General features: G+C 51.7%; 10 protein-coding genes across 10 annotated transcripts; 6 read left to right on the top strand and 4 right to left on the bottom strand.

Annotated features, from left to right (window-relative positions):
- Window positions 1–1417: 1417 nt before the first annotated feature.
- LBRM_29_2360 (putative kinesin) lies at window positions 1418–3184 on the bottom strand (the record flags this gene model as incomplete). The annotated part of the gene is made up of 1 exon (XM_001566529.1): window positions 1418–3184. One exon carries the CDS (start codon window positions 3182–3184, stop codon window positions 1418–1420), a length of 1767 nt encoding a protein of 588 aa, XP_001566579.1.
- Window positions 3185–4922: 1738 nt separating this feature from the next.
- On the bottom strand, window positions 4923–6479 carry LBRM_29_2350 (putative kinesin; the record flags this gene model as incomplete). The annotated part of the gene is made up of 1 exon (XM_001566528.2): window positions 4923–6479. The coding sequence occupies one exon, from the start codon at window positions 6477–6479 to the stop codon at window positions 4923–4925; it is 1557 nt and encodes a 518-aa protein (XP_001566578.1).
- Window positions 6480–7192: 713 nt separating this feature from the next.
- LBRM_29_2340 (putative 60S ribosomal protein L39) lies at window positions 7193–7348 on the bottom strand (the record flags this gene model as incomplete). Its single annotated transcript, XM_001566527.2, has 1 exon — window positions 7193–7348. The coding sequence occupies one exon, from the start codon at window positions 7346–7348 to the stop codon at window positions 7193–7195; it is 156 nt and encodes a 51-aa protein (XP_001566577.1).
- A 924-nt stretch (window positions 7349–8272) lies between these two features.
- Window positions 8273–9634, bottom strand: LBRM_29_2330 (putative aspartyl aminopeptidase; the record flags this gene model as incomplete). Its single annotated transcript, XM_001566526.1, has 1 exon — window positions 8273–9634. The coding sequence occupies one exon, from the start codon at window positions 9632–9634 to the stop codon at window positions 8273–8275; it is 1362 nt and encodes a 453-aa protein (XP_001566576.1).
- Window positions 9635–11163: 1529 nt separating this feature from the next.
- LBRM_29_2320 (conserved hypothetical protein) lies at window positions 11164–11784 on the top strand (the record flags this gene model as incomplete). Its single annotated transcript, XM_001566525.1, has 1 exon — window positions 11164–11784. The coding sequence occupies one exon, from the start codon at window positions 11164–11166 to the stop codon at window positions 11782–11784; it is 621 nt and encodes a 206-aa protein (XP_001566575.1).
- A 409-nt stretch (window positions 11785–12193) lies between these two features.
- On the top strand, window positions 12194–12748 carry LBRM_29_2310 (conserved hypothetical protein; the record flags this gene model as incomplete). Its single annotated transcript, XM_001566524.1, has 1 exon — window positions 12194–12748. One exon carries the CDS (start codon window positions 12194–12196, stop codon window positions 12746–12748), a length of 555 nt encoding a protein of 184 aa, XP_001566574.1.
- A 409-nt stretch (window positions 12749–13157) lies between these two features.
- Window positions 13158–14306, top strand: LBRM_29_2300 (conserved hypothetical protein; the record flags this gene model as incomplete). Its single annotated transcript, XM_001566523.1, has 1 exon — window positions 13158–14306. One exon carries the CDS (start codon window positions 13158–13160, stop codon window positions 14304–14306), a length of 1149 nt encoding a protein of 382 aa, XP_001566573.1.
- A 595-nt stretch (window positions 14307–14901) lies between these two features.
- Window positions 14902–16020, top strand: LBRM_29_2290 (putative mitogen activated protein kinase; the record flags this gene model as incomplete). Its single annotated transcript, XM_001566522.2, has 1 exon — window positions 14902–16020. One exon carries the CDS (start codon window positions 14902–14904, stop codon window positions 16018–16020), a length of 1119 nt encoding a protein of 372 aa, XP_001566572.1.
- Window positions 16021–18371: 2351 nt separating this feature from the next.
- LBRM_29_2280 (enoyl-CoA hydratase/isomerase-like protein) lies at window positions 18372–19175 on the top strand (the record flags this gene model as incomplete). Its single annotated transcript, XM_001566521.1, has 1 exon — window positions 18372–19175. One exon carries the CDS (start codon window positions 18372–18374, stop codon window positions 19173–19175), a length of 804 nt encoding a protein of 267 aa, XP_001566571.1.
- Window positions 19176–21977: 2802 nt separating this feature from the next.
- LBRM_29_2270 (putative ubiquitin hydrolase) lies at window positions 21978–24233 on the top strand (the record flags this gene model as incomplete). Its single annotated transcript, XM_001566520.1, has 1 exon — window positions 21978–24233. The coding sequence occupies one exon, from the start codon at window positions 21978–21980 to the stop codon at window positions 24231–24233; it is 2256 nt and encodes a 751-aa protein (XP_001566570.1).
- Between the last annotated feature and the right edge of the window lie 1700 nt (window positions 24234–25933).

Below are 25933 nucleotides of genomic sequence, written 5' to 3'. Positions count from 1 at the left end.
ATTAATTCTCTTTTTCTATCGCTGTTGCTCTCTGTCTTTTCAAGAGTGCTTTGATGCTCTGATGACCGGGCACCTCTCAGTGCCTGACATCCAGGGCTTAGTGCCCCCGCTCTATGTGGGAGGCTGCCAGGCAGCTTCTCCCCTCTCTCCCTGTCAATGCCAAACAACTGTAGCTCGTGGCGTGGTCCAGCGCCTGCGACGCGGGGAAGTCAAGGCGCGGTGCATCACTACGGATGCCGGCGGTGTAATGTCCTGAACGGCGTGGCGTCGGAGCGACTGGCGACAGCGGGCACGCCTCTGCCGCGGGCATGATGGGCGGGGTGTCAGCGCGGCTCGAGTGCATCTCGCGCGGCCCTCGCTGCTTGCGGGTGCGTGGGGCCTGGGCCACGTCGTGGGTCGCACCACGTGACGGCCGGCCTTGTGGGGGCGGCTGCACGGCGACGTGCGGAGCGTTGGTGGGTGGGCAGCGCTTGGGGCGGAGGGCGGCCGTGCGCAGATGGCTGTGTCGGCGCATCGGTGTACCGCGTATGTAGTGTGCTGCTTCGCACGACGCGATGGGTCTGTGGGACAGGCACGGGTGGAGCGGAGTTCGACTCTCGCTGTGTGGCCGAGAATGGACAAGCTGATAAAGGAAAACGAAACAAATTACCCTAATGAGAGAAAACAGCTGAGAAAGGGTGGTAGAAGAAGCAGCATGACGGAATAGAAAAGCGACTATGAGATACAGGAAAGAGGGAGAAATAACAGAGATGTTCAGAACACTGATCCGTTTCAAGACACCCTTCCCTCCTTCCCTCCCTTCCCCCCCCCCCTACTGCAGAAAAAAAGAGGCGCGGAGCCAAACAGATTCCGTAAACCCCATTCACATGAAGAACGCGGCATTCACGCGAAAAGGGGGAGAAGGGGAGTGGTGAACAGAACAAAACTGAGAAAACGCGCGCTGAGCGGTGATGACACAAAACAGGAAGAAAAGAAGACACGGAACAAGTGAGACATGTAGAGGGCAAACGTGGAAGAAAGGGAGCAAGAAATAAAACGATCAGACATTATCTAAGGCAAGTGGAAACGCGCCAGACCAACAAAATGCAACACAACATCACAAATCGAAAACTAGTCGACAAGCGACCACGCAGGAACAAGGGAAATAAAAAAGTGCGACGAGTACTAGAAAGGAAAAAAAAAAAACGAGAACGCATCGGAAGAATAGCGGAGGAAGCCATGAGCAGGGGAGAAAGACAGAATCACAGCGATCACGATTCGCAAACAGCACGCGCACATTGAAAGGGCGTACATAGTGAAACAACGAAAGGCGCGCTATCCTACTAACGTATTACGGCAACGAGGTGAGAAAATGGAGTACGGCGCGAGGTGCAAGTGTGGGTCCTCACCTCTCCTCTCTCCAATCGCACTTTTTATGCTACGTGCTGAACCCAAACACCTCGAACGTAAAAAGACGATGAGTGCTAAAGTGGGAAATCACCTCGGGTGACAGATGTGGCAGCTCAAACTGCTTTACGAGATTCCAACGCGGATTTGTAGTGTCTTCCGCAGTGCTCGTGGTGAAGTAGTGGTTATCCTGATCGAATAGGAGGGAGAGCTTGCAAAAGGAATGCCGGCAGAACTGTGGCGGGAGGTCCTCAGCACCAACAACGCGCAGGCAAAACCTGATACTCTGCCCCACCAGCTCCATTGGATCCTTGCGCGCCGTAACGTCTTTGCTCAGAGAGAATAGCTCCACATTCAAGGTAGAAGGCGTCAGCTGACCATTCTCAGCCAACAGCGCGAGGCGGTACGCACGCTTCTCCCCACGAAGCACTCTCCGCAGCGAAATAGCACAACGGCCTTTGTAAAACAGAAACGAGGCTTCGTTGTCTAGCGACCAAATCATACGTTTCTCGGCAGCCTCAACACGACGTCGAAGGGCAATGTTGCCAAGCTGAATATGCTGCAGTGTACTTCGTAGCCGCACTGAGGCGGCGTCCTGTGAGCGGGCAGTGAGAACAGCCAGACGCAGTGCATCCCGCTCCTCCTGCAGTCCCGCCACATCTAGCGCCTTTGCACCGCGCACCATCGCTAAATTCTCTAGCTGCTTCTCTAAACGTGCCACGGCAGCCTTCAGCTCCTTCAGTTCCAGACCCTTCATGCTATTCACCTTCGCCTTGTTGGTGATGGCCATCGCGTTGGTGGCGTAGTCCATCGTGGAGATGGACTCTGTCAGGTTGAACGCCGTCGGCGACACTGTCGCCAGCATCCACGTCTTGCTGTTCCCCCCAAAGCTCTCCGACAGCAACCGTGTCAGCTTCGACTCGCGCAGCGAGATGAAAACGTCGCTGCCCTTGCGCTCGCTAAACGAGTTCAGCGCGCGCCCCAGCATCAGCAGCGAGTGGTTGATCTTTCTTGCCTCGTCAAACTGCTGTCCGCTCGACTCCGTTTTCGTCTGCCGCTCGCTCCCCGCAAGGTCCACCAGCGACACAACGCACTCCAGGTCCTTCTTCTCCACAGACGCGAACTCCTGCGACACCGTGATCTGTATGATCGCGTGCGACCGCGAGCTCGTCTCGTTCATCCTAGTCTCCGCCGTCTGCCGGCTCGCGTTGCCCTTCCGCAGCAGCTCCATCATCCGCTCAGCGCTCAGCACCTGGTGCACGCTTGCGCCACGCACGTACACGCGCCGGCTCGGGTCCTCGTGAATCTCCAGCGACTCCGGCTCCTGCCCGCGCTGCCGCGGCACAAGCAGGTCGCGCACCTTCTCCATGTACACCTCGATCATCGACAGCGACACCTTGATCGTCAGGTCAGCGTCCTCGTCCACCATCCGCTGCGCCTCGTCGAACAGACACCTCACAAACCGCGGCGCCACGCCCGCGTGCTCCTCGCTCCCCACGTCCCCGAGCAGGCTGTATGTCTTTCCGCTCCCCGTCTGCCCGTACGCAAACAGGCACACGTTGAACCCCTTGTACGCCTCCTCCAGCATCGGCCGCCCGATCGCCTCGAACACCTCGGCCTGGCCGCCGCTGAACACATAGTCGAACTGGTACGTGCGCTTCGTCTTTCGCCTGTCATCCACGACGACACCGCCGCCCTCGACACCGCGCACCACAACTTTGGTGCCATGCCGGTCCCCTTTGCCTAGAGGTCGAATACGGAGAGAGACCTGCACTCGAGACTTTCCATCGTCAGACATGGTTTAGCTAAATTGAACACACCTTCTGTTTGGGGTAAGAGGGGATGAAGCAGAGTATCTCGAGGTGTGGTGGTGGGAGTTCTGGTGCACGCGTGTTTCTCCCTTGTTCCGCTTCTGTTTTCTTTCACAAAAAAAAAAAAAAAACATAAGAGAAACGTGACTTGCGGGCAAAACGCACGCAAGGCAATAAACACAGCAAAGGGGGAAGGCTTACCAGGGGGAAAAGAAAAAGGTGGTACACGCCTAAGATCAAAGGCTCACTCAAGTCGCGCACATGCAACAGAGGCGCCAGACGGAGAAAGAGTCGCTGACGTGGTGGTGGTAGAGGCTCTTTTTTTTTGTGATTGTTGACGAGGCTTCTCACCGGTAATTTGGCGGATGTAAGGGGTGAAGATCTAGAATGCTAGAACGCAGTAGCAACATGCACAGTCCTCTTAAAAGATACAGCCTGACGTCTTAGCATCAGGAACGAAGAGGACGGAAAAAGAAAGAGATACACCTGTGCCTATCGGAGCAGGACTCCAGGACAGAAAGGTGCAAGCGTAGTATTGCCACACGTCAATACTGTACAGAAGAAAGATACATAGCAAGATGAAAAAAAAAGAAGCAGCCGAGAGAGGGGAAAGATTCAATCTATCTCCTGATCCAGTTTGGGTATGTTGCTGGAGTGGTGGCAAACGCACTGCACCAGCATTCAACTCTACCGGGGTGTACTTTTAGGGCCTAGGAATGTGAAAATGAGTAGGGGGAAACTGTAACATAATGCGGGTGGGTGTGCACCGATATGGAACAGCAGCATAATTAGTAAAAGAAGCAAGAGAATGTATGAGGGGAAAGAAGTTAGTTAACCGAGACGAGAGTGAGTCGTAGAGGAACCACACGTATGACGCTTGTGCGAGCCGGTCTCCATTACTGTAGGTAACCGTCTCACCAAGAGACACGCACATAGAGCGAGAGCTGCGTGCTCCTTGGGGAAGAGAGGAAGCGAGCAACAGGCCTTTGGAAACAAGAACCAAGTAAAGCGCGCAAAGGCAGCCTCCCCTGGTGCGTCGAATTGCAGCGTCCACGCACTACTTGGCGGCAGCACGGTGAGCACTAAGAGAGGCACGCACACTTGCCAAAAAAAAAAAAAAATAGAAAGAAGCCCGGCCTCATTAGTGAGGCCTCTGCATTTTTCTTTCATGTGTACTGGCCTGCGGTAGAGTTGAGTTAAGCTCATATTCTATGGCAGGGATGGACACGTTGAATAACAGTTTTCTGACGTATTTCGTGACCAGAGGTAATACTGTACGTTTATCGAGTAGTGTAGGACACCGACGAGAAGCACACAAAAGCAGAAACGAGGGGGACTACAAGCAAAAGAGAAAATAAAGACACCTTCGACTGCCATCCACAAGTACGACAGAACGAGCAACGGCGATAAACCAGCGCGTTGTGCAAGGGCAAACAAACATTAAAAAAAAAAAAAAACACATTGCCTTTGATGCGTGGGGTACCCAGAAGACAAAGAGAAACAAAGTAACGAATGGAAGCAGAAAAAGGGCTCCTCAGTTAGACACAGCAGTCGTCCCGCACAAGCCTTCAACAACAGAGATGTGCAGCAGCCACGTTTCATTGGGGTTAGAGGATCGAAGAGGTGCTGCAGCTGCGTGTTACTTCTTTTGCACGTATACATAGCAAGGCGGCTCCGCAGTAGAGCGCCAGAAAGGAACAAGGTAGCAGGCAGATTTTCGTTCTCCTAAGAAAGACACTGCGCCTCCACGTCATCCCTATCAAGCAAGTCCTCAGAGACACTGGTGATGCCCTCCACCTGTAGATATAACACATCAGCGGAAAAGAAGCGCTGAAGCTCGCCCGTCAATGGACCAAAAATGTACACCTGCTTGAAATTGAACTTTGGGTTACCACCGTTTGGAGAGACAATGGGAGTAACAACCCGACTGCTCGCCTGCCCTTCAAACCAAATCGACGCACGCACTCCACCCGTGGCAAAGTCAGGTAAATGATGCAGCTCCACGAGCTCTACAACCACCATCACGTCATTGGTCTCGGTGAGCTGTACGTGAAGATTGCATTGCAGCAGCGGTGGTGGTCCCACAAGATCATACAGCGGCACGACCAGCGTGTTTACTTCATAAGAGCCAAGAGGGATCGAGCACAGCGAAGTCTTGCACGTGCCACAAAAGCATACAAGCGGTGCACCTCCTCCCCTTAGACCAACGCCAGCAAGCTTCGACACCATTTCCGATACAAGCGCATCCCGCTCGGAAAGTGCCTCCTGCAACCCAGCCTCGAGCTGTGAATCGTTCAGCGTCAGCAGCTCCTGATTAAGTGCCTCGATCTCCGCCTTCAACTCAGCCGTTTGAGCGACGTAGCTTTCAATCTGACTCGTTTCACGCGCTGCAGACACCTCAAGGTACTTTTGCATCTTTAGGAGATCACTATACTCAAAGTCTCTTGAACTTTTGTTCACCTTCGCCTTGTTGGTGATGGCCATCGCGTTGGTGGCGTAGTCCATCGTGGAGATGGACTCTGTCAGGTTGAACGCCGTCGGCGACACTGTCGCCAGCATCCACGTCTTGCTGTTCCCCCCAAAGCTCTCCGACAGCAACCGTGTCAGCTTCGACTCGCGCAGCGAGATGAAAACGTCGCTGCCCTTGCGCTCGCTAAACGAGTTCAGCGCGCGCCCCAGCATCAGCAGCGAGTGGTTGATCTTTCTTGCCTCGTCAAACTGCTGTCCGCTCGACTCCGTTTTCGTCTGCCGCTCGCTCCCCGCAAGGTCCACCAGCGACACAACACACTCCAGGTCCTTCTTCTCCACAGACGCGAACTCCTGCGACACCGTGATCTGTATGATCGCGTGCGACCGCGAGCTCGTCTCGTTCATCCTAGTCTCCGCCGTCTGCCGGCTCGCGTTGCCCTTCCGCAGCAGCTCCATCATCCGCTCAGCGCTCAGCACCTGGTGCACGCTTGCGCCACGCACGTACACGCGCCGGCTCGGGTCCTCGTGAATCTCCAGCGACTCCGGCTCCTGCCCGCGCTGCCGCGGCACAAGCAGGTCGCGCACCTTCTCCATGTACACCTCGATCATCGACAGCGACACCTTGATCGTCAGGTCAGCGTCCTCGTCCACCATCCGCTGCGCCTCGTCGAACAGACACCTCACAAACCGCGGCGCCACGCCCGCGTGCTCCTCGCTCCCCACGTCCCCGAGCAGGCTGTATGTCTTTCCGCTCCCCGTCTGCCCGTACGCAAACAGGCACACGTTGAACCCCTTGTACGCCTCCTCCAGCATCGGCCGCCCGATCGCCTCGAACACCTCGGCCTGGCCGCCGCTGAACACATAGTCGAACTGGTACGTGCGCTTCGTCTTTCGCCTGTCATCCACGACGACACCGCCGCCCTCGACACCGCGCACCACAACTTTGGTGCCATGCCGGTCCCCTTTGCCTAGAGGTCGAATACGGAGAGAGACCTGCACGCGTGATAAAGAGTCCGACGGGTTCATTTAGCGCTGTAGGTACTTTGCTTGTCCTACATATGATAACAAGTCTTGAATAGCGTTCAGATCGTGGAGAGGGAAAAGGAAACCCGAGCACGCGAAATGCCGTAGGGGCACAGACAATGGAAAAAAAAGAATGAGGAGATAATATGGTAGGGAAACTGTAAATAGGAACAGAATAGTAGTCATCGTTTTTGGTCAAGTGCGGTTTTCTACTTATTTCGATGCAACCGACATGCGATAGTAACGCAGAAAAGGCAGATAGTGGGGAATGCACAACAAGTGCACTTTTCCCTCTTCTTGGAAGATGTCATTCGCATCTATATGCATTGGAATGTGAAAGAGACAACTTTCACATTTCATGTGAAAGTCGCAAAGATTTGCACCTAGTGGAAAACTTTGCAAGCCTTCTTGATGGTCAGTCGTATTGCCTGATTTGAATTTGCGTCGATCACATGACAAAAATAAATAAATAAAAGTGTATTTGCTCCATCGTCTGAAAAATCTTAGTAGTTCAGCTTCGTGCGGCGCCAGTGACGGCGCTTCTCGTTCCACTTGATCCGGTTACCAGTACGCAGACGAATCCAGTAGGGAACTGGTTTGTTCTGATTCATCTTTTTTGCGTACTTCTTCTTCACGGCGAGAGGCTTGAAGCGGCCCATTTTGTCAAACACCTAGGAACTGTAATGTCGAAGTTGGCGAAGTTTGATGTTATGTGGTTACATATGAGTAATGTGTTAGGACAGTTGGTGTAGTTTTTAAAAAGGTGCATTTTGAAGCATAGGCCGGTAGAGAAGAGTGAAGAGAATAAGGAAGTCTGAATTCGTAAGTCCCCTAAAACACGCCCACATGACATAGTGCCAACTTCGCAGCGTAAGTAGCAAAAAGTTGCTCTTGCGACGTACAGTTCACCAGTTATTATTGGCATGCTCGGCAAAAGGAGGTGCCCTAAAGAAAAGCAGTACCTCTTGCTTTACCAGAAAATTATCGTCACGTAAAAGTCTCACCTGACTCAAAAACACGGTGACGTATCAATCTACCGCCAGTATATTTGGCAGCTTTTACTGACTTATCTTTTAGCCACGAATTCCTACCGTGATATGTGTAACTGCAGTTCCTCGGCACATAAATATGAAAGTTCTCGTTGAGCACCAAAGTGGCTGAAAGGGCCGAAGTACAACAATACAGGTAAACACAAGAACAGCAAGAGAAAATGCATGATAAACATATCCAACTCTCAAAAGTAAACTGATCACCGCACACACTTTTCGAGTCAGCATCCCAGCTTTCTCCAAAGAGAGTAATTTTTCCAAAAAAAAAAAAGAGTGAAAAGAAGTGAAACGGAAAGCGACACCAACACATACGCTGCAGCAACTACTTTTGAACCTGTCGCTGTTTGTCGCACTTTGGCAAAAGTTGACAGCTGTCCAGTCAACATATTCTTCTCATCGAATAACAGAAAAAAACAAGTGCTAAACTCAGTAGAGACAGTCAGCACTTTGTTATCAGATAACGAAAGAAAGACAAATGTACGTAGGACAGGGTCGACAAAGCCCACTCAAGGGTTTCGTAACGCTTGTTGGCAATTACTCAGACGAATTCTGGTAATTGACGAAAAAGGATTCAATCAGTTTTGTCATGTAGTAGACGTCAAGAGTGCCACACATCTCGCGGATGCTGTGCATGCTAATCATGGGATTGCCAATATCGGCTGTTTTAATACCGGACAGAGCGGACAGGATTGGTCCAATGGTAGATCCGCATGGAGAATCATTGCGTGTCACAAACTCTTGAATGGGCACGTCGGCCTTTTTCGCCATAACTTTCACAACAGCGGCCGTTAATCCGTTTGTCGCGTAACGGATATTTGCATTATATTTTATAACAGGTCCTCCATGAAGAGCTGGCCGGTGAGCAGATTCGTGCTTGTCAGCGTAATTCGGGTGGCACCCATGTGCCCCATCGACGGAGAGAAGAAATGAATTTGCAACCAACGTTGCACGAAGCGTTTTGTTACTCACAATGTGCTCAATAACATCAGGAACAAGAGAGCCCGCAGCACCCTGAGATGAGCTGGAGCCACACTCTTCGTGATCGAATAAGCATATCATGCGCATCATCGAATCATTCTCTAACAGATCAGCGCCAACAAGCGCCTTGACAGCGCAGTAGCACGAAATCAGATTATCGAGGCGCGGTGAGAAAATAAACTCATCATGGATTCCACCAATCACCGCCGGTTGTGTATCAATGACACTCAAATCAAAATCGACTATTTCGCCTGGATTACATCCAGCAACGCTTGCAATTGCCTTCATCAAGGAAATGCAGTGATTCGGATTCGATCCGTCATTATCATCACATTCCGCAAGCTTTGCGGCTATCTGCGTGGAGATGACAGGGATCAAATGAGACTCCTTGTTTGGAGAAAAGGCTTCTCGATCCTTGGCAGTGGTCAAATGAATAGCGAGATTTGGGATGCGCATAATAGGCTTGTCGATCTTGATTATCTTCTGTTCCAGACGCTCTCGCGCAATGATGACGCGGCCAGCAACTGTCAAGTCACGATCAAACCATGTATGCCACAGACCGCCACCATAGCACTGCACCGCGACCCGCTGGTAATCAGAGGAAGTTGATCTTGTGCGCGGTTTCAGTAGAAAATTAGGGGAATCCGTGTGCGCCCCAACAATCTTTACACCACTTGCTGGATCAAATTTTCCTCCGACTGCAAACGCGACAATGCTCGTGCCATTGCGCGTCAAGTAGTACTTGCCACCTGGAGCAATTTCCTCCCAATGTTTCTCCTCATCAAGCTGAGTGTACCCGGCATCTCTCAGCATTGCGGCAACCGTTTGCACCGTGTGAAATGGTGTGATGGCTTGATTCAGGAAGCTGACAAATTCCTTCGCCATCTTCACAACATGATCAGACATAATGGTCGACATTTTGTCGAAGGGAAAAAATACATAACCATATAGAGATCTGTGATAGAAATAAATCTACTACCGTACGCAACCGTACGGGAGCAGGAAGCGAAAAAAAAGTGTTAGGTATATAGAGGTCACATGAAGAATAGCAGTTCAGTTACCCTCTGCCGGAGTGTGGACTTAAAAATTTCAGTTTTGCAGCTTTTCAGCATATATATATATATATATATTAACATATAGAACTGGCGGAAGGGCATGTCTTCGTGAGAGCATGCCAGCATCTCACTTACAGCTGTAAGGATGCCACAAGGCGTCACTCTGGAAAGACCCCACTGTGAATAAGGCAACTTTTCGTGTGTTATGAGTCGAGCATCGCAGTTGCCACAGGTAAAAAGCAGACTCGCTACACTCTGGTGAAGAGCCTTTGTTGTTGTTTTTCTTGACATAGAGCACATTGCCTAATTGAAATGAGATATGCTGAAAAAAGGGGAAAAAGTGCAGATACAAAAGGCATACCACCAAGGCTCTTAAAACTACAGCTATAAAGGCTTCTGTGACACAGACCGCGCAGAGGTACTAAAGGGAATCACGGTGGAGGTTCATCAAGAAGCAACAAGGGCTGCAATGTGGAATATGGGATCCGCCTTTCTGCGCTCGAAGAAAACCAAATTCATTCTACGGGGATGCCCGCTTGTGAATATCAAAGTTGCTGTCTACCAATGTCAATGACAGCGCTTTGTTCCTTTCACTCACATTCCTCTGTTTTCCTGAACTGATGGTTCGCCGAATGGTAAGAAAAAAAGCTCTTGCCGGGTCCCGCCACTGCCCATATCACAAGCAGGGCCACCATAGCACTGCGTCGTCATCCTTTTTTTCCGGCTGCTCTGACAAAAAAAAAGGTGAAATCTTTTCTTCTGAGCTTAAAATGCAAAGGACGCACTAAAGAAAAGTCATGCAGGTCTGTTTTGGTCACGATGAAAAAGACCCGAGCATTCTCAGACAGACTTGCGTTCCGGTTATTCCCCCCCCCCCCCCTTGCCCCTTCACACGTGCCCTCAAGACGTTCCGTCTCCGTACTTGTGGGGAGCTGAGGACGAACTGGAGGAAACGCTTCCTGTCTCTTAGGGGCTTTCTGTACCTTTTCACCCTAAGGGAGGATGAGGCTAGTAGAACTGCGCGTGAGCTTTTCCTTCCTCGAGGTTGCGCACGCTTTGACTCGTGTTTGTGGTGGTGAGGGTAAGGACGCCTTACCTTCAGATGGAGTGACGCTCCTGTAGAGTTCTCCTCGAAGGCAAAAAACGGCACAGGTACTCACACTTGTTGCCATGTGCTGCACAGCTACCGATCCACCATGAAGGGCAACACACCTGTGAAGTGCATGCTCATCTGTTTGCGGTGCACCAACTCAGCTGTGACATGAGAGAGAACTACTTGTATCCATTACCACAATCACCCCTTCTCACATTGCTGTGACCTTTTACTCTACATCGCACTCTCTCCTTTCGACCCCCCTTTTTCGTTTCAGCAATAAAGCATACTCATTATGAATGAGATCTCTTTTCCATCCGTCGTTGGTGGTCTTCGGGCCTGTATTTGCGATTCCCTTCAAGCAGCAGAAAATTGACGAAGTTATCCGCGTCGACCATGCCGGCGAGGTGGCAGCCGTTCGCATTGCGAGGCACCAGCTCGAGTGGATGTCGCCACTGAACGATGCATTCCCTATCGCACAAGAAATCCTTGATGATGAAATTGTCCATCAGGATGTGATGACTGAGCTTGCGGAGCGGCATGGTGTGAGGACTACTACGCTTGATCCCCTTTTTAAGCTTGGGGCGTTTTTATTGGGATCTGGGACGGCGGTGCTAGGTAAGGATGCGATGATGTGCTGCCACGCCGCTGTTGAGATCACAATTTTCGACCACTATAATGATCAGCTACGTGAGCTCGAGGTTCTCGAGGACAAGTGCTCTGGAATGAAAGAGAGCGAGGTTGAAAAGAACGCTTGGAGAGATGTGAAAAACTACATTGTAAAGTTTCGAGATGAAGAGAAACATCACCAGGAGTTAGGAGAACAAAACGGCGCTGACCGAGCACCTGCCTACCCACTTCTTTACAACGGTATTCGGCTTGCGTGCAAAATTGGTGTTGCGTTGGCTAAGCGTATCTGACATTCTCGTAGAGCTCCTCACAACCTCATCCTTTGAGCGTCATTTCATCATCTTCGACTGCGTTAAAGGCAATACAATGAGAGGAAATGCGTGTTTGATTGCTTAGTCTGTTGGAATTAGGTCAAATGGCTACCATTGAAAGCCCATCAAACACGCCATATCATATCAACAAGAGCAGCAAAGGATAAGGTTACTGTGTGATGAGAACTGATGAAACGAACCTCCAGTGACGACAAACTGAGGACTGTGTGGAAGTTATCTGCTGGTAATGCTGTTTGTATACGCTTCTACACTTTGTGTGCGCGCTATCCCCCTGTATCGCTCTTCATTTGCCATAAAAAAACAACACAAAGTTTAAACGACCTGATATCGAGTTCCTCTTTTTTTTTTTTGCCTGCCTTTTAACGAAATGGAACTTTCACAATGTACTGTGCAGGTGATCTCGAAGTTCACCGACGACTTGGTGAACGTTGATCAAAAGTGTGATGAAGAGGTAACTGCCCTGCGCCTCAAGTACCGCAGCCAGATGGAGCCTCTCCTGATGGAGCGCCGTGAGCTTCTCAAGGGAGTCGGCAACTTTTGGTCTGGTGTGCTCTCGTCTCCTGAGACGCCAATCTCGGAACTGCTGAACGGCACTATTGATCCGAAGATTATTCGCGCTGTCACTGATTTTCAGGTCGTTACCCGGACCAGCGGGAGTAAGCTCTATCGGAACATCATCTTCACCTTTCGTCAAAACATGTTTGTCGAGGAGGGAGATGTCTCACGAGAGATTGACACTGATATGAAGACAATCTCTCTGCATCCACTCAAGTGGAAACCTGGCAGTGAGCGCGCACGCACTGACTCATTTTTTGCCTTTTTCACGGCAAACTTCCCTTCCGATAGGGAAGCCGTGAGCGAGGTCGCGGAGGCTCTCGACATAATTTATCAGAACCCATTTCTGGCCGTCGAGGCGGACTAGCCCCTGCAATGCGGCACTAAATGTCATGAAAAAGGTTAAGCTCAGGTAAACTTTTGAAGAAGAAAAAAGGTGCGAAACAAGTTTTTCTTGGTCTCAGCGAGCACATGCCAATGAGCCTGGAGCGTTGTTTCACTGGATGCCCATAGAGCGGCAAGTGGAAAAGAAACGGGATTGACATCATTGTTGTAAGTAGGTACTGTGTAGAAGTCGCCTTGGATCACCTTCTCTTTACTGTGAGTTTGACCTTTTTGTCACGCCACCTCAACTGCTACATATCTTCTGTTTGTATGTCATTTCCTCTCTATGACGCTTCTCTCCACACATATAAAGAAAGGACTGTAAAGAAATACATAAGCAAAGTGGAGAAGAGGTGCTTTAATCTTGTATCTTTCGCTCACTAGACCACAAAATGGACACAATGAATCTTCAACAAGCTTCACGTAGCATACATGAAATGCTTTATACACTTGGTACATCGCTGGATAGGTTCCGGGGTGCAAATGGCTTGCAGCACCTGGCGAACACCGGAAGGCTATCCCTTCTGTCGCTTTTTGGCATGTTTGAGCGCACCAGGGATGAAAACTACGAGAAGCGTTCCTCAGCTATCTTCGAGACACGGCGCTGTTTGCTGCAGCTTGTTGACGACTTCGAGGGGATTGCTGGGACTACCGAGAAGCTGATGCAAGGAATCGACCGACTGCTTGTTACGCTCGAGCAGTTTCATCGCTGTTGTGACATTGAGATAGACGATCGCATCAATGTCGACGATTCGGCCATCAAGCAACTAGAGCAACGCTTTCAACAGATTCGCGAGGCTAACAGTCGGCTAAAAGGATCTCTGGAAGACTTTAGCACCTCAAAAGTCACGTGCGTGGATATAACACGCAACGTCATAATGGAGGTTGAAAAGGTGAATACAGACACGTCGCGTAATGTTGCTGCCGCACTCACAGACTTCGACCATCAGCGTCGTCGCGTCCAGATTAAGGAGAACGAAATGGCGCAGGCCATGTCCCGCACATCAAGGGAAGACCCGGCTGTGAGATTTGCAGAGCTTAACTACGTGAAGGAATCAGAGGTGCTGGAGGGTCTTGGTCGGAAGTATATTGATTCTCTCGGAAATGCAATGAAGGCAACTCATTTTGTACTGGAGCAGTCGTCGATGACTGGCTGGGCGTCGTCGAACGTCTTCTTCGTGCAGCTTGGTCAGCTTTTCAGCGAGATGTCGGCAAGTGCAAAGGCGATCGCAGCGAACCTGCTGTTCATCAAGAACTCGCAGAAAGTTTCTCATCAGCTGACAGAGGAGAAGCGAAGGATTTTACAAGAGCAGAGAGCAACATCAACTGCGGCAGTCGCGGCGACTGTCACTACGACACGTCCCTTTACTGAAGGCGCAAGTGCCTCACCAGGAGCGTCGTCCCCTTACTCGTGCACGAATGACTCTTTGGTGCCATCTCCTCTCCCAACTGCATCGCAACTGGGGCCATCGGCTAAGGAAGGCTCACCGACTGAAGGACCGGAGCGCAGGCCTGTGAATATTGAAGACTTGTTTCAATGAGGAAGGTCCTCAGAATCATGATCCGACTCTGCTGCGTTTTTTGTTCATAGCGCCTTGTTTAGTGTATGCACTCTCCCTTAGTGTTTCTTTACTCTCTCGTAAACCTATCGCTACGTGTTTGCTTGATGTCCACTCTTCGCGAAAGTAAGATGTACTCCGCTTATCTGCCTTTCTAGGGTTGTGTGCGATGCCATGTCAATCACCCAACATGAAGCACTTGAGGTGGCTGCCCCTCTACTCCTACCTGTATGGTTCACAGCATGTGCTTAGTCTCAAGGTCTCTCTTGATTTTCCAGAGATGTTGATTGTGACGTCTCTGCTGTTTTTTTTTGTCCTTCTGTGCTTCATGTGAACTAGTCGGATCGGTGGTGCGGACGCGGGCTGAACCTGTATAGCCCGCTCACTTCTGACGAGAAGAGACAGCTCCTCACCTTCTCCACAATGCTCGATGGCGTTCTTGTTTCGTCTTTGCTGCGCTCAAAGTTTCCCTTCATTGCTCTCCTTAAACAAAAAATTGGCCGTAGAATCGAAAGGATTTCTAATAGCCACATCAGGAATTACAAGAAGCGACCATAATAACTACATTTCGATAGAAATGAAGAATCGACCGTCTCTCGTGCTGGATGCGGCAGTGGTGGAAAAGTTCCAGCAGGACTCGAAGTCCTATCAGATCAACAGCAACAACTCCTTGCAGTTCCGCGCATTCCTCTTCAGCGAGGCTGGTATGTACACGAAGGACGGTCGCGAGTTGCCGAGCACCGTGAAGAAGGATGACATTGACTACTCGTCGAAGCGCAACGTCGGCGCCGGAGCGAGCGGCGATGTCTTTTTCGCGCGCCTCAAAACGGGTACATCAATTGCCTTGAAGCGGATCCCCATCTCGTCCAAAGCGCATCGAGACGAAGTAGACCGTGAGCTTCAGGTCTTCATGGCCCGCGGCGATTCTCCGTATGTAATGAACAACTACGGCGCTTTTTGGGATGCCGAGGACGACGCGATTGTGATCCCGATGGAGTGGATGCCGTATACAGTAAAAGACCTCGGACTGTTTTGGGGCGGCTTCAACGAGCAGCTCTTGAAGGCAGTCTTCTTCCAGGTGGTGTCTGGCCTGGTTTACCTGCATGATGTGAAGCGGGTGCTACACCGCGACTTAAAGCCGAACAACTTGCTCATCAGTGAGAACGGCTACGTGAAGATAGCTGACTTTGGTGTGTCAAAGCTGATTCAAACGCTTGCTGTTTCGTCAACGTACGTTGGCACCATGTGCTTTATGGCTCCTGAGAGGTTGGAGCAAGGCATGTACGGTTTTAGCAGCGATGTCTGGTCACTGGGACTCACCATGATCGGGGCCGTCACCGGCAAGAACCCGTGGGCACCGCCGGAGGAGATGAACCTCTACCAGCTACTGGACAAGATGGCCAACGGAAGCACGCCGACACTTCCCAAGTCCGGCACGTTTTCCGATGATGTGAAGGACTTTGTGAAGCAGTGTCTCGAGCGTGACCCTGACACCCGTCCAACGTGCGCAGAGCTGCTTCGACACCAATTCTTCGCTGGTGTAACCACCAAAAGTGCCGTGGCGATGGTCAAGATGGCAGTGGAGCAGATGACCCGCCTGATCAATAACAACGCACAGAAGGAGAAGGAGGTCGCTCGATCACATGAGTCTCTCGAGAAGGATGTGAAGGCACAGCTTGATAAAATGGTCTCATAGTGGCGGAGAGGGATGTGCTCTTTTTGTATTTCTGCCCCATCTCTGCTTCCCTTTTACAGCGAAAAGTGGTGTGCATCGCTTTTCTACAGCGTTGGTTACTTTTATTCCTCACTCTTTTGTCTTTTTTTTTTTTTGCTGTCCTCTCTCACTCTTGCATGAACTTCTCCCCCTACTCATAGGTTATGTCTCGTTTGCGTTTTATGACTGTCATCCTATTATTATTATTATTAGATTTGTGCGAGGAGCCGCTGTGGCAATGGCATTGTACAACGCAGAAGATCCACACAGGTATACACTCTCTGCCACGTGTATGATTACGTGGTGGAAACTTCCCTTCCAATGCGACCTCTCTTCTCCTCCTCGTTGTGTCTCGCGCTTCTTACGCACACTCCACTGCGCGCGTGTAGGATACTGGAATAGGTTACCTTTGAGGAGGTTATCTTTGGTTTTCTGCTTTATGTTGTACTTGTTCTTAATATTGGCGCGCAAGTTCTACCTATCCCTTCCCTCCTCCCGTACCTCTTCTATACCCTTGTGTGACAGGGAGGAAAAGGGGAAGGGGGCGGGCGTACGCGCGTGCGCCTGTTGTTGCAACATGATGACTATGTGTTGTCTCGCTTTTTTTTCCCGTGATCTTGTTTCTGCTTTCCCTTTTTCCCCATGCGCCTCTCGATCTCTCGCGTACACCCTTCAGGGTTATACACAATGATGCCTTCCTTTTCACTCTTTTCTCCAGGGGGTGGGCATTGAAGCACACGAAGAAGAAGCATTGTGCCGAGTTTCACGAACGGTGTGTTCCTCAACGAGCTGTGTAGGCGTAATACGAAGTATCCTTTTTCTTCCCTTTTTCTATTTGTACCTCTTTTAGCTCCTCCTTACCCCTTCTCCTTTGTCCACTTCGTGTTCTTCGCAGAGCATGGGACCGTCTCCGTGCACATCACAGCACATGTCAAACGCACGATGGAAGGCTGGGTGAAGAGTAAAACGGAGAGACACATGGCGTAAAGGTAGCAGCACCACCATCAACAGAAAGCAACTCTGCACATAGTTCTATAAGTGCGCTTCGTGTACGATGCCAAGGGAACACAGAAGGATGTGACCACTGTACTCTTCCTCCCCTTTTTATTTTTTACTGATTTTTCTTGATGACTCAGCGAAGCGAGTGCGCGGTGAGGTCGTGCTGAGCTGTTGGTTTTAACCAGCTCACTTTCTGTTTCTTCTTGTCTCTCCGATCGGATGTATGAACCATTGATGTTTTTCTGTGTGTTTCTTCTGCTTTACCCTCACCTATTTCTCTCCTCATTTCCCTCTCCGACCCTCTCCTTGCCTTCTTCGTTTCTTCCCATTTCCTTTCGCATTTTCTATGCGAGAAAAAAGTGACGCAAAGGCCTTTGCTTTCACTTAGTGGAACATTTGTCTCCTCTTCTTTTGTTGTTATTGAGGGATTTCTCTCTCTCTCTTCCCTTTGGCTCTCCTCTTCTCCTTGGCACAAATCTGCACGTATGTAGAGAGACATATATGGTTTCTTCCCCCCATTTTCCCCTTTGCTTCGCGTGGTTATCGTTGTACGTCTGTGCGTGCATGCGTGCGTGTCTGTTTATGCCCGTGTGTATGCTTTCCCTTTCGTTTCGCTTTCATTTTTCATTGAACAGCACGGAAAGTACAGCAACGAGCGACGTGCAAAAGTCACTCCTCTCCACACACAGACACACAGTGGGGATGCCCCTTCTTCATCGCCTCTCCCGCCCTGCGCACCGCTCTGCTTCCCGACTTCCACTGTGAGTTATTGGCTGCGAGCATGTGTGCGTGTGAGGGGAAGAGAGAATGTGGGTCCACAGCCTGTACCTGTGGGAACCTTCTTCCTCCATCCCCTAAACTCCCTTCTCCCAAGCGAGATGCCCTTGGCCCCAGCAAAGCGGATAATCAGATCTGAACCCCATTTGGTCTGCCGCCTGTTTCCTCCTTTTGAGCACTGCCTGTGTCTGTGCACTCACGTACGCGCAGCTGATTCTCTTTCCTCCCTTCTACACCGTTCCTCTCCGCCCCTCTGCGTCTTCTCGTTGCCACTGTACTCGACTTCTTGTCTGCTCCTCTTCTTTCCCTCTATTCCCTTCAGCGTCTGCCGTTGGCACTCTCACTTTTGTTCTTCCTCAATTTTTTATTCCTTCTCTCCTTTCGCTTACCCTATCCACCTTCTGACCCTAAACACCTGCTGAGGTCTGACACACGTTTGAAGCTGCTTTTCTAGAAAGTTGATAGAGGCGTGCCTTAGCTTACTTTACCCTTCCTCCGCATTTCGCTACGCTTAATTGAGTTTCTTTTAGCTCCTTACACATATACACACCCCAGGGATGTATCGCTACTCTCGCTTGATTCGCTGCGCCGCGCAGCCTGTGGTGAAGACGCTTCAAGTTGGTCACGTGGTCACGTTAACGATCAATCGTCCTTCCCAACTCAATGCCCTCAACAGGGCCGTGTCGGAGAGCCTCATGGAAAACTTGGAAAAGTACGACAAGGACACCTCGTGTTCCGTCTTCATCATCACAGGCGAGGGTCGCGCGTTCGTCGCAGGGGCCGACATCAAATCTATGAAGGATCGCACCTTTTCCGAGGGCGTCCAGTCAAACGACTTCTCAGCATTGACCCGCATGAACACCATTAGCAAGCCTATCATTGCGGCAGTCAATGGGTTCGCTCTGGGTGGAGGGTGTGAGCTTGCCATGTCGTGTGACATCATTATCGCCAGCGAGGGGGCGAAGTTCGGACAGCCCGAGATTAAATTGGCTACCATTCCCGGACTGGGCGGCACGCAACGTCTGACACGCATGATTGGTAAGGCTCGTGCGATGGAGTGGGTACTCTTGGGCAACACGTACACGGCGGCCGAGGCAGAGCGAGCGGGGCTCGTGTCGTGCGTGGTTAAACACGAGGAGCTGATGCCAACCGCTATGAAGATGGCGAATACGATCGCAAGCTACAGCCAGGTTGCTGTGAAGCTGGCCAAAATGGCTGTGAACCAGTCGCAGGAGACATCACTCGCGGCTGGCTTGGCATACGAGTCTATGATTTTCAATTCTACCTTCGCTACCCACGACAGGAAGGAGGGCATGACTGCGTTTGTGGAAAAGCGCGCACCTCAGTTCCGAAACAAGTAAACAAAATTACCTGTGGTGCACTCGGGCACTTTCTACCTTCCTTGCTTTCTCTGGGCAAATTCAGGAAAGGGGTGGCGGCCAGCGTGCCCAACGTCACTTCCCTCGAGGGTAGAAAACAGTAATATGGGCGGGGTCATCGATAGAAATGAACAAAAAAAGGTGAAGTCAGCGGACCTATGAAGATCTGCAGCAGAGGAGACGACAGGGGCTTTGGACGCTGAGCTGCCTCCTCTTTCTTGGCACCGCCTCACAAAGATGAACAGTCGGAGAGAGATATCTGAAGAGTGTAGACGTATTATCCCGTCGCTGCCCCTGTCTGTTCCCTTACTGGCATTCCCCCTTTTCAGCTGCGCATTGTGGGTGTGTCGCTCATGTCCTTTTTTTTGCCCTGTTTTGATGTTTCTCTGTTTTGTGCGCCCCCTTTTAAACCAAAACGTTCGAGATTTCACTCCCCGCCTTTCTCCCTCCTCCACTCCCTGTAAACAGAGTGGAGGGGGCCCCCATCCCCCTTGTTTGCTTGGCTGTTGTGCTGTGACTGTCTTGCTGTGATTGTCTTGTTTTGATTCCGTTTACTTAAGTGTTTGGCTTTATCGACTCTATTTCACTCGCCTACACGCATGCCCTCGCCTTGCTCGCTCACTGAGTGTCGTCTCTTGCTTTTTTGGTTTGTAGTTGAGTGCGAAGAAGAAACGAAGGGATATGGGAGGGACAGAGGGTGATGTACCTTGCCTACTGTCTGCGTGCTCGTGTAAGGCTGTCTCTGAGGATCTCTTTCTGACCATGGCCAAGTTACTTGTACTCCTTCCCCTTCCCCAAAGGGTATATGTATACCCCAACGCTCCTTATGTACGCTCTCCCACATTGCTCAAGCAACAACCTTCAAAGGTCATTGTTTTCCTCTCTGTATTTGTTTCTCTTCTCTTGAAGGCTCTGAGAAAGAAGAGGTTCCAAATGAGTATGGAAGAGACATTGAGAGGTGCCGGGTAGAGTTTGAGTAGTGAAGAGAATGTACACATGTGCGTTCCCCCCCTCCTGCCCCCCATTCACTCTTAGCGTCTCCTTTCTGTGTGTTCAGTGTAGCATAACGGTAGCTCATGCCAATCAAGTCATTCTTTCCACGGCTCTACCTTGTCCCCCTTTAGTGCCGCACTTCAAGGCTTCTCCTTCCCTCTCCCTGACTGGTTGGGCCCTTCTTCACTCTTTGCTCTCACGCCATTTTTTTTCTTCCTTTCGTTTCTTTGCGTACTTCGTTTATGAAAAAATAAAAAAGTCAGTTGTGTCGGTGGTACGAACTCATTGCCTCCTCCCCCCGCCCCCCCCCCTGGCCCCAACTCTCTACCGCTTTTGTACGCCGTTTTCTTGTTTCCCCTTTGCTCTTGCACAGTGGCGAACATCTCCTCTCTACCTGTCTCTGTTTGTGTATCTTGTCGTTATACTCCCCTCCGTGGCCGTATCTCGTTACCTCGGCCAGCCAACCTTCGTATGTGTCACTTGATGTCTTCGCTTACGTCCTTTCTCGCTTCTCATACTTTTGGCCTTTTAAGCGCCTTTGGTCTCATGTCCATTCTCTCTTAGCGAGTCACAGACTCACAGGCCTTATGAGTGCTCATCATCTGTCTCTGAAAGCACCTGCATTCTTTTTTTTTTGCTGATCTCTTTCTCCTTTCTCCCCCTGATGACGAGTCACCTCTCAGTGCCTGGCCTTCAGGGCTTAGTGCCCCCGCTCTATGTGGGGAAGCCAACCAGTCCCCCTTCATCCCTACCCCCACCGAACCACTTCTGGTGGTGGCGTGGTCCAGCGCCTGCGACGCGGGGAGGTCAAGGCGCGGTGCATCGCTGCGGATGCCGGCGGTGCAATGTCCTGGACGGCGTGGCGTCGGAGCGACCGGCGACAGCGGGCACGCCTCTGCCGCGGGCATGATGGGCGGGGTGTCAGCGCGGCACGAATGCATCTCGCGCGGCCCTCGCTGCTTGCGGGTGCGTGGGGCCTGGGCCACGCCGTGGGTCGCACCACGTGACGGCCGGCCTTGTGGGGGCGGCTGCACGGCGACGTGCGGAGCGTTGGTGGGTGGGCAGCGCTTGGGGCGGAGGGCGGCCGTGCGCAGATGGCTGTGTCGGCGCATCGGTGTACCGCGTATGTAGTGTGCTGCTTCGCACGACGCGATGGGTCTGTGGGACAGGCACGGGTGGAGCGGAGTTCGACTCGCGCTGTGTGGCCGAGAATGGACGCGCTGAAAAAAGTCCCCTCTCTCTTTGGATGTTTATGTTGGATGATTACTGCATCTTTTTTTCAGCGAAAAGAAACAGTAAGAGAGTATGCGGCAGGGTAACGGCCGTGGAAAAGACTGTTTTTCCCGTGCCATTAGTGTGTATGCTCACGTTCTCGTGTATATATGTCTGTTGGCTGTGCGTTTGTACTCCATCATTCTCGGATACGAGCATAGCCTCTCGTCATCCCACCTGCATGCGCTCCCTCGACGGTGCACCACATCTCCCTCTTCAGCGTTACGTTATTCCCCCATGCTGCCTTCGCTCTTATGACGCTGGGAATCTCGCCGTTAACGTCTCTTTCTCTGAACTTGGATGTCACCTGTGACTACATGTGAGGTTTCACTCCTTCCTTTTTTCTCTGGCGTGTTTCTGAGTGGCCGAAACACATTCTCTCGTTACTTGTCCTACTCTCCTCTTACTTTTCACTGTCCTTCTGCCCCCCAGCCAATTACGTTATATTCCTCTCTCTCTTCACCTCCGTCTCTGTGCCATTGTGTCTTATCAGCGGCGATCCGGGCTCGCACGCGCACGATGCCGTTCCCTGTGGCACACGAGGCATGTCCTCATGCATGGAATGAGTCTGCCATGGTGAGCCCGTTCCCCGGAATGACGGTGCATCGTGACGAATGCGCGTACTGCTGCCGCTCGTGCTGTCAAGGCGACGGGGTCTATGTCTGTATGGCATGCCACACGGGTCTGTGTTGCGAGCACCTAGAGAAGCATATGACAATCTGCGAGACGCACGTCATGTACACAACCATCAAGGAACTGCCCGCAAAGGAGACGGATGAAGTGAAGGATGTGAACTACCTTGGTGTAGGGGCCCCTAAGGAGTATGAGACCGCGGTGTGTTGCGCAGATTGCCAGGTGCAGTTTGCGCAAGTGCCGGAGCTGGCTGTGGAAGCGTGCAGCGGAATCATTAACGCGCCGGAGCCAGGCGCGCAGGACAGCACAGCTGGTGGTGATGTGGGCCGCCTGCAGAAGCCGCAGTGCCCACACCTGGTGTGTCTGGAGCAGCTGCCGAGCCCCTTTCATGTTCATCCACCCACTTCCGACGACATGTGTTCCGCGGAAGCGTGCGGATGCCACGTGAACAACTGGATGTGCGTCACGTGCGGTGCGATCGGTTGCCCTCGTCCCGAGGCAGGCGGCAAAGGTCATGCGCTGCAGCACTATGAGCTGACGGGACACCCGGCTAGTGTCAAACTTGGCACCATCACCGCGCAGGGCGCTGACTACTACTGCTACGCCTGCGACGATGACGTTGACGACGTACACTTCACAGCACACATGGCACACTTCGGCGTTGATGTGCACACTGCCAAAAAGACCGCCAAAACGATGGGTGAGCTGGAGTACGATTACTCCTCGCAGTTTGACTTCAACAAGATCACCGAAGCTGGCGCGTCCTTGACTCCATCTTACGGCCCAGGCCACACTGGCATCAAGAATATTGGCAACAGCTGCTACCTCGCATCCGTTGTGCAGTGCCTCATGTCACTGGCTCCGTTCCAGCGCTTCTTCTTTCCAGCCAAGTCAACCCCGCATCAGGCACAGTGCACCGCGGATCCGTACACCTGTCACCACTGCCAGACGGAGCGCGTGGCCGCCGGTTTGCTCTCGGGTGAGTTCAGCCGGGAGGGCCACGACCTCACCAATAGCATCTGCCCCCGTCTCTTTAAGAAGGTGTTCGCCAAACAGCACCCTGAGTTCTCCACCGGCGCCCAGCAGGATGCGCAGGAGTACCTGCTCTACCTACTGGAGGAAATGCAGCGATACGTGCGCCCCAACGTCAACGGCAGTGCAGGCGCCGGTGGTGCACAGCAGCCGGTGCACCCGTCTGAGATTATGGAGATGGTGATGGAACATCGTATAGAGTGCAGCAAATGCCATCGAGTGCGCTACACATACGAGAAGGACAAGTGCCTATCCTTGCCGATTCCGATCGATCCAATGGTGGCCTCGACAGACGCGGCCGCCACAAGCGAGGCAGAGGTGCTCGAGGTAGAGGTGGATGCGATACGACCCAGGTGCTCTCTGGAGGACTGCCTGCGAGCGGCCACCTTGCCAAGTAGCATCCAGTGCCGGTGTGAGGTGTGCGGTGAATCGGTCACGTACTCCACTGTCACCCGTCTCGCCAGCTTCCCAGATGTGCTGCCAGTGTGCATCCGCCGTACGTACTTTGACATAGCCACCCACAACACAAAGAAGATGGATGTGTACGTGGAGGTGCCGCAGGAGCTCGAGCTGGAGGCGTACCGCGGCATTGGGCTGCAACCAGGTGAGGTGCCTATGCCTGCGTCGTCGGCTACCTCTGCAGAAGGGCCTAGGGCAGATGCCCACGTAGCCGCTCCGCTGCAGGAAGTAGATGAGGTGGCGCTGGTTTCTGTGGTCAGCATGGGTATCGACATAGACGTCGCGCGCTACGCCCTTATTCAGACAAATATGAACATTGAGCGCGCCATAGACTACATATTCAGCCATCCACACATCGCTGATGATGTCAAGGCCGCCCCACCGTTGCACTCTGAGGAGCAGCAGCTGACTCCAACTCGCGCAGCTACCGCAGTGAGCGTTCCAAAGTCGGCCACTGATGGGACCGCCTCGTACGAGCTCACAGCGATGATCAGTCACATGGGCGCGAGTGCACGGACAGGGCACTACGTTTGCCACATCAAGGATGCCGCGACAGGCAAGTGGCTCCTCTTCAACGATGAGAAGGTGGGTGAGTCGCAGAACCCACCCTTCTCTCTAGCCGCGCTGTACTTCTTTCAACGCAAGACGTAAAAGATGTTGAGGCTCGCACACTCTTTTCTTTGACTATTTTGACGAGTACAATCCTCTATTGGCACCTGCGCGGGTGAACTCGGTAGGCCTGAGTGTGCATCTGTGCGTGTATGTATCTCTGCATGGCAAGAGAGCGTGTACTCAGACTTCGCGCAGTGATGTTCTTGATTACAGCTTCCACGCCACCACTGTATCTCCCCTCCTCCCTTTTGCCCATTCCCTTGTATGTTAGCATCTGAGATTTCTGTTTGCTGTCTTCCTTTTCTCTAATATTTCTGACTTTGCTTTCATCATCTGGGCTTCCGTGAGTTTTCCAGGCACCGCAACGGTTCTTCTCTATGCATTGCCCCTTCTCTGCCATCTCTCGCAACGAATACAACATTATTCGGTAGTTGCAGAGACGACAAGCACGCGCGTATCTGCATCGATGTCTCAGGAGAGCAGGTACGGGCGGTGCACCATAGCGCATGAGCTCTGCGAGCTGCGCTTCCACCTCTCGTGCACCACTCTCACGCCCCTATTTCAAACTCAAGTGTCGCTCTCTACTGCGTGAGAACCCCATTCAGCAATGCATAATTTTGCTGCGTTTGGTGCGCCAAAGCACATGCGCACCCAACGATATCCCCCCACCCCCGAGATCGGAAGAAGGGTAGCATGCCTTACCATTTTCCTGTGTTTCCTAGGGCCCTTTCTGATGCGCTTTGCTCCGCCTCTCTCCTTCTGTTTGTACGTGCTGTGCATCACCACTGCCCTAATCCTCTAACGCGTCCTTCTCGCCGCACCCACACACCCACACACACCTCCATGGTACCCCACATTCCGATCGTAGTTGTGCATCCACAGCAGTGAAGGAGGAAGGGAACAGAGGCGTAGGAAGACAAACAGACGAGTACACCAAGTACAAACGAGCAGCAAACATGCAAGCAAAAAAACAAACAAACAAACGCGATATCGCAGCGCTTACGCAACAGAGATGTGTACGTGTGAGCCTAACGTGAAAGTGCTATCACAACTAAAAACGTTCACACAGACACATGAAGCTCGTTATGATCACCAGCAACACCTAGCTTGGAGGCCGGGGGCCACCGCACTCCTCTACTTCACAGTGAGAGAAAAAATAAAGCTCATCTTTGTTTTTTGCGGCACTCTTTCCATCCCTCTTATTTCCACCAGTTTGACCGAAAGGGGACTGACTGCCATCAGCGCCGTGATCATTTCTAGTGGTGCGCACATCCATATTCATCTGCTTATCTGTCTCTATGACGCTATAGCCCACTACCATTCCTCCGCATCTTGAGTATCCTTGCGGCTTCGAAAAGGCACGTTTGCGTTGGTGCGTTATTATCTCTCCTACTCTTTTCTCGCTGCCATTCCTATGCTTGTGTGTATGCCTATGTGGGCTCATCTGCCTTTTCTCTCTGCTATTGTCTGGGTTCCTCCGCCTCCCTCCCTCCCTCCCAGGCGCTTCGTTTGTTTTTCCCTTTTCCTTTGTAGCTTCTTTCTGGCCTTTTTTTTTTGCCTTTCATCTCTCTACCTATGTGTTCATGCGTTTCGCTTTTACCTTCTGCAGAAGAGGGGCATTTTTTTGTGTCTGCACGTTTGACTTCGCTAGGGTGTATGCGTTTTTGTGAGTTAATGTGCTTCTTTTCGCATCCGCTCTTCATGTGAACCGATCCCCCACTCTGCCACGTCTGTCTGCC

Source organism: Leishmania braziliensis, chromosome 29 (assembly GCF_000002845.2).
Source record: "Leishmania braziliensis MHOM/BR/75/M2904 complete genome, chromosome 29".
NCBI classification, from domain to species: domain Eukaryota; phylum Euglenozoa; class Kinetoplastea; order Trypanosomatida; family Trypanosomatidae; genus Leishmania; species Leishmania braziliensis.
This window is presented reverse-complemented; position numbering and strand designations above follow the sequence as displayed.